Raw genomic sequence first — 7,013 nt, 5'->3', positions numbered from 1 at the left:
ATGCGGCTCTGCCGAGGGGGCAGAACCCGAAGCAGTCTCCCCACGGTTTGAACAGCCCGAGCCCAGGCTACCCAGCCGCGCCGGTGGCGGACTCCGCACCAGAGCAGCTGGAGGTAATCGGGACCGGGAGAGCAGGGAGGGCAGGGACTCGCACACGGGGACGAGAGGGGCACAGTGGCAGTCAGACAGACAGACACGCATCCGCCCACGGGGGCACAGAGATGCGGAGAGAGCCAGGGATTTCGCCAGAGATAAAGACACAGCAAATAAAAGAGTGGCCCCAGATTTGGAGGGCAATGAACGAGAGCAAAGGGGTGGGGACTGAGACTGGGGACCTGGCGGGGACCAGAGGGGCGGTGCTAGGAGGAGGGGAACATGTAGTTAGGAAAGGTGGCAGATGAGGAAGAGGTCTCAGCTTGCGCCACGGTCCCTTTCAGGAGGGAACCAAGGTCCCCTCCCTGACTTTGCCGCACCTGGAGCCTCCCCCCGCTCCCTACTGGGGCTGAAGGGGGCAGAGTGGGATGGGGAGCCCATTTCTCCACCCTTTTCAGAGAAGCTGCTGGCCTTAGACGGCACCTGGAGGCGACACTCCCCCACCCCCGCCCTGCCAGCTGGGGGTGGTGGGGAACCCCCTCCCAATCCTGCCCAGCAGCCCAGGGAGAGGGTGAAGCTGTGTTGGGCAGGGGAAGCCAGTCTTGGGGCCCTTGAAAAGGGAGTGGTGGGCAAGGTAGTGGAGAGCTGTTTGTGAGTCTATACATCTGTTTGCACGTGAGTGTGTCTGTGTGCCAGGCATTGTGTCTGGCTAGATCGGCTCCAGAGCACTAGCATAAGTCCCAGCTTCTAGGCGGGGACTCTTCCTCCAGGGCCCAGGTACTCTGTGAATCAAGGCGTGATCTTTATTGTTTTGTTTGAGGGGGGTGAGAACAGTCGGTGGGGTGGCACTGGTGAGTTAGGAGCCCGAAGTTGGGCATCCTTTGGTTGCCTAGGCGAGCCACCCTATTCCGGAGCCATCCTTAAGTCTCCCTGTCCCCCAGGCCCTGATCGATCTGCCCACCGGGGCCTTCGGGCCCGGGATTCGACATGCGGGAGGAGCCGCGGCCGCGGCCTCCGCCCTCGGGCCTCGCGGGTCTCCTGTTCCTGGCTTTGTGCAGTCGGTGAGCAGTTCCCCTGTCACCCAGCCCACGAGAGAAAGCCCTGGGCTAGAGGCGGGGCGGGAGGAGTCAGAGGGGGCGCGAGGCCTGGACCACAGACCCTCAAATGCCTTCTCGGTTCCCAGGGCCCTAAGCAATGAGATTCTGGGTCTGAAGCTGCCCGGCGAGCCGCCGCTGACCGCCAACACCGTATGCTTGACGCTGTCGGGCCTGAGCAAGCGGCAGTTAGGCCTGTGCCTGCGCAGCCCCGACGTGACGGCGTCCGCGCTTCAGGGCCTGCACATCGCGGTCCACGAGTGTCAGCACCAGCTGCGTGACCAGCGCTGGAACTGCTCGGCGCTCGAGGGCGGCGGCCGCCTGCCGCACCACAGCGCCATCCTCAAGCGCGGTGAGCCTGGCGGGGCGGGTCTGCGCCGCCGCCGGGGCGGGGGGGCGGGGGGCAGGCCGAGGCGAGCGGAGGCGGGAAGGGACGAGTTCACGACTCCGGGAGGGGCCTCTCCGGGAATTCCCCCCGGAGCCGCGCGCGGAGTAGGGTCTGGCCACCCGTCTGGGGCCCCGTGCTTCTGACTTCCACCTGCGCACTGCCGGCAAGGCAGCTGGGTCCCTGCTCCCCTACCCTGGGCGCCCCCCCTTTCCTACCTCCGCCCAGCTGATGTGGGCTGCACCTGTGAGCAGGAGATGCCCCCAGCCCTGGAAACTTCAAATGCCCCCCTTCTTCCCCTCCCCCAGTTTTCTGTCCCTCCCTCTCCATGGGACAAGCCCAAGCTGGTGTCCCCAGAGCCTCAGCGGGGGTGGGGTGACGCCCCCAACCGTTTAAGGGTTAAACCTACTCCCCTAACTACTGGGGTTCCCAGGAGCAGAAGGTGGGAACAAAGACCTTGATGGCTTTGAAGCCGGGGAGCATCCCCCTTCTCTGTGCTGTGAGGGCCCCAGGTGGCTCTCACCTGAGCAGGTGAGGAGCGGCTGGAGGGGCGGAGAACAGGTCACTGCGGGGCCTGGTCTGGGGGCCCTGGTCTGAGAGGCAGCCCTGTCTCTTGCCAGGCCATGCCCGAGTTTACTCCCTAGAGGAGTAAACATCCATCTCAGGCTCAGCCCAAGGGTGGGGGCAGTACTTTGGGGACCACAGGGTTAATAGGCAGCTGCCATCTTCAGGGGAATTCCCAAGACTTGTGCAAACAGCTTCTCCCCTGGAGGGCTGGGGTTGGAGGATCAGGAGGCTGGGCCAGGAGCCCTGCGTCCTGGGGTGGGAGAGACCTGGCCCCTAGAGAGGTGCTGTCTCTCATCCGCTCAGGGCTCCAGAGAGCCCCTGCCTAGAAGGAAGTGAGGGACCCCCTCCATTTCCACAGGGCCTGGTGTAGGCGAAGGCTTTGATGCCTAAATGAGAAGCATGTCTATCTAAGCCTGGGAAAGGCTTGTCATTCTGAGCCTCTGTGACCCCCAAAACATAACAAAGAAGCCAACATTTTAAGAGGGCCTTAGGGAGAATCACCCACACCTCTCTCCCTCTCCCAGTGTTTTATAGAGTAATAGCAGGTTAGGATAAACATAAAGACCAGTCTTAATGGGCAAATATTAAACTAGAAGCTGGAAAGAGGAAGGACAGCTCCACAGCTCCCGTACTTTGGGGATGTTGGAGTGGTGGAGGGTAGGTTGGTTAAAAGACTGATTAAAATAACCTTGAATTACACACACACACACACACACACACACACACACACACACACACACACACACAACCAAAGGACTCTGCTTCCACCCCACCTGCAGGGCTGGGGAATTTCTAAGGCTTTCAGATGTAGAACTAAGTGAACACATCTTCAAAGACCTCAGGGACTCTCTCTTAGTCATCTCTCAACCCCAGGGGTCTTTCCCTTTAGGCTAGCTCTTTCATCCATACCTGAAAATCCCAGACTTACAGAGCAAGAATGGGCCTCAGGGATGATCTCAAACCATCCTCTCCCATTAAAGATGAGGAAACTGAGGCTCTGTGCTTTCGGTTCCCTCACTTCCCATGTGACTTGCTCCCAAATTACTCAGCTGATAAATGGCAGGATGAGGAGTCAGGAGTTTCTGGAATTGGAGTGTGGCTGTTTATTTCCTTTGGCCTCCTTACTCTCAGCTGCCTGTCAGACTTACCCCTACCATCATAACCTTTTCATCCCCAGGTTTCCGAGAGAGCGCTTTTTCCTTCTCCATGCTGGCTGCTGGGGTCATGCATGCGGTAGCCACGGCCTGCAGCCTGGGCAAGCTGGTGAGCTGCAGCTGCGGCTGGAAGGGCAGTGGCGAGCAGGATCGGCTGAGGGCCAAACTGCTGCAGCTGCAGGCACTGTCCCGGGGCAAGAGTTTTCCCCACTCCCTGCCCAGCCCGGGCCCTGGCTCAGGCCCCAGCCCTGGCCCCCAGGACACATGGGAATGGGGTGGCTGTAACCATGACATGGACTTTGGAGAGAAGTTCTCTCGGGATTTCTTGGATTCCAGGGAAGCTCCCCGGGACATCCAGGCACGAATGCGAATCCACAACAACAGGGTGGGGCGTCAGGTATGTGTGTGCAACTTGCCCTCCGTCTCCCTAGCTTTCGAGGCCTGGCTAGATCTTGGGAGGCACAGCATAGTAAGAGGATGTGGTGGCTGATTGTCACTCACCAGCTGGGTGGCCTGGAGCAGAGCAAGTCACTTAACCTCAGTTTTGCATCTGTAAAAAGAGTCTAATGATACCTACCTTACAGTGTCATTAAGAGTGAGCTAGCAAATAGAGCACCCAGAATAGTGCCTAGTCCTTGGCAGGTGCTCATTACATGGTAGCTATTATTGTAGCTGTCTTCCCTACAGAATTTAGGGGTGCTAGACTCCCTGGTTTAGCAGTGCTCACTCTGGAAAGAGCATTGGACTGGGAGTCAGGACAACTGGAGCTGAGTCCTGTTGCCAGCTAGTTATTGAAGATGGGCAAATTACACTCTGCTTCGGCTTCAGTTCTGCAACCATAAAATGAGGGAGTTGGGCTATTAGCCAGCCTCGAAGTGCCCTTTCTCTTCTGATATTTCCTTGTCATTCTTGCCTCTATTTGTCCCTCTGTGCCCTCTGTTCCCTCCCCTCTCCTGTGCCTCTGTGCTCTGTCCATTTGCTGCCCTCCCCTTTCACCTCTTCCCGGCTGATGCTCTAGGTGGTAATTGAAAACCTGAAGCGGAAATGCAAGTGCCATGGCACATCAGGCAGCTGCCAGTTCAAGACGTGCTGGAGGTCAGCCCCAGAGTTCCGGGTGGTAGGGGCGGCCTTGAGGGAGCGGCTGGGCCGGGCCATCTTCATTGATACTCACAACCGCAACTCTGGAGCCTTCCAACCCCGCCTTCGTCCCCGTCGCCTCTCAGGAGAACTGGTCTACTTTGAGAAGTCTCCTGACTTCTGTGAGCGAGACCCCACCATGGGCTCCCCAGGCACGCGGGGCCGGGCCTGCAACAAGACCAGCCGCCTGCTGGATGGCTGTGGCAGCCTGTGCTGTGGCCGCGGCCACAACGTGCTCCGGCAGACACGAGTTGAGCGCTGTCATTGCCGTTTCCACTGGTGCTGCTACGTGCTATGTGATGAGTGCAAGGTCACAGAATGGGTCAACGTATGTAAGTGAGGGTCAGCCTCACTGAGGGGCTGGGGAAGGGGAGGGGCACCTTTGCAGCCTTTTGCTCTGATTTCTGTCCAGGGTCAATCTTGGCCCCTGGAAGCTCAAAGTATCTACCTAGAAACAGCTTTGGGGATGGTAGGGGTCAGGTGGAGTCTGTAATGTGTGGCCTTCTCCCCCACAGTAGGAGGGCCTTGGGGGGGGCTGTCACCCTCTTCTGCTCCTTGAACATCTGAATGGACTAAGATGAAATGAACTGTATGGCCCCCCTCTACCCAACCTGGGGTCCCTTTTACTCTCATTCACACTCCTTTTGGCTGGGGAGTCCCTATAGTTTGACCACTCTTTTCTTTTGAGGGACAGCCCTAGGTATTGTGTGGAGCCATAAGACCTGTATCCAGAAGGAGACCACTCACTCCTATTTGCTGTTCCCAAACTCCTTTACTGCAGCCTGGGCCCCCTCTTAGCGAGTAATGGGAGATGGTTGTAGAGAGGTTTTTCTTAGGGAAGGGACGGAGCACAGGGCACTCAAAAACCCTGAAAGTTGTCTGTCTAGGCCCTTAGGGAAGCTGTCCCCCCAATTCAGATGTTAAAGGGAACCCTCCAAAGGAAGAATTTTACCTAAGATTCTCTGAGCCTCTTTTTCTTTCTTCAGCGGGGGGTGGGGGGTGGGAATGGATAATTTATTGTACCGAGACTTGTTCTTGGTTCCTGTTTGTAACAAAAATAAATTAAGTTACTGGACCGGTGAATACAGATGGTGATATTTCTACCCACACTTGGGATCCCAGTCCTGGATTCTTTGCCGGGTGATTTCTCCTACCCTCCCACACTCAATGACTTTTTGTATATCATGCCTGGTTCCACAAAGGATTCCAGATGGTCTTCAGGTGACCTGGTGACTTTTAGTGTGGTGTGAGGGACTAGAGATGTAAACATAAGCCCTATTTACATTCTCTGTGCCTCAACTCCAAATTTTGCCTTGGTCACTGCCCTCAAACAGGGGTTGGCTTTTCTTTTCCCCCCTGTAAAGGGCTTGATGGTAGATACATTAGGCTTTCGAACTTTGTCGAAACTACTCAACTCTGCCATAATTACTCAAAAGCAGCCATAGACCATACATAAACAAATGGGCATGGCTAGGTCCAATAAAACTTAATTCACAGAAATGGACTGTGGGACCAGATTTGGTCCTCTGGCTGTGGTTTGTTTTGACCCCTACCCTACACACCATGAGGTCACCTCCTTTCTGGGGTTTTTAAGTCCTGCAGATGTCCCAACATTGAACCTGGACCCAAAAGGGCAGGTTCTTTTCTCTCTGGCTCCAAATCAGAGAACTTGGAGATAGATGCAAGACTAATGGGAAACATATATAAAGGATTCCTACGCTCAAAATTGGAGTTTTTTACTTTGGAAACCAGAAAAACCAGCATGCTCTCCCACTGAATTATTTGCCTAAGTAGTTTGTCTTTCCTTATTCAGAGCTCTTCTGCATTTAATCTTAATAAAACAATGCCTTTATCTTTTAGGAGATAGCCATAACTAGAGAGAACAGAGTTTCTTTTATTTCATTTCCGATTTCTTTCTATTCCTAGCCCAGTATCATTGAAAATAAACAATTAGGGCTTCCCTGGTGGCGCAGTGGTTGACAATCCGCCTGCCAATGCGGGGGACACGGGTTCGATCCCTGGCCTGGGAAGATCCCACATGCTGCGGAGTAACTAAGCCTGTGCGCCACAGCTACTGAGTCTGTGCTATAGAGCCCACGAGCCACAACTACTGAGCCTGCGTGCCACAACTACGGAAGCCTGCACACCTAGAGCCTGTGCTCCGCTCCGCAACAAGAGAAGCCACCACAATGAGAAGCCCGCACACCACAACGAAGAGTAACCCCCGCTCACCGCAACTAGAGAAAGCCCGTGCGCAGCAATGAAGACCCAACGCAGCCAAAAATTTTTAAAAAATACAATAAATAAATTTATTTAAAAAAAGAAAAGAAACAATTATTTTCAATTCAGAAAAGGAATCTGCATCACAAATTTAGAACTTTACAAATAACTGAATATTTATGGAGTTGCAGGATGCTGACTCTATCAGGTCATCTCCTTGGCTAGGGGATGTAGAAATAGTCCTTTTCACTCCTCTAGGCAATAGCTATATCTGCTACTCAAATTATCCTCAAAATCAGGTGAAATGACGGTAGCATCAGGGTAGCAAGAACCGCAAGGGGTGTTGGTTTCGGGCAGTAGTTT

At 54.9% G+C, this 7,013-nt stretch overlaps 1 protein-coding gene across 2 annotated transcripts; it reads left to right on the top strand.

Annotated features, from left to right (window-relative positions):
* Positions 1-1,038: 1,038 nt before the first annotated feature.
* WNT10B (Wnt family member 10B) lies at positions 1,039-6,696 on the top strand (the record flags this gene model as incomplete). Of its 2 annotated transcripts, XM_082636120.1 has the most annotated exons (5): positions 1,039-1,154; positions 1,277-1,539; positions 3,317-3,690; positions 4,312-4,762; positions 6,357-6,696. In XM_082636120.1, the coding sequence occupies exons 1-5, from the start codon at positions 1,081-1,083 to the stop codon at positions 6,368-6,370; spliced, it is 1,176 nt and encodes a 391-aa protein (XP_082492246.1). In that variant the 5' UTR covers positions 1,039-1,080. The 2 variants fall into 2 exon arrangements, with proteins under 2 accessions (XP_082492246.1, XP_082492247.1); XM_082636121.1 differs by lacking the exon at positions 6,357-6,696 and having other exon boundaries at positions 4,312-4,770.
* Between the last annotated feature and the right edge of the window lie 317 nt (positions 6,697-7,013).

The sequence above is a fragment of the Mesoplodon mirus genome (genome assembly GCF_964341445.2).
Source record: "Mesoplodon mirus genome assembly, chromosome: 11".
NCBI lineage: Eukaryota > Metazoa > Chordata > Mammalia > Artiodactyla > Ziphiidae > Mesoplodon > Mesoplodon mirus.
Note: the sequence above shows the minus strand (reverse complement) of the source record. Positions and strands in the feature narration are given on the sequence as shown.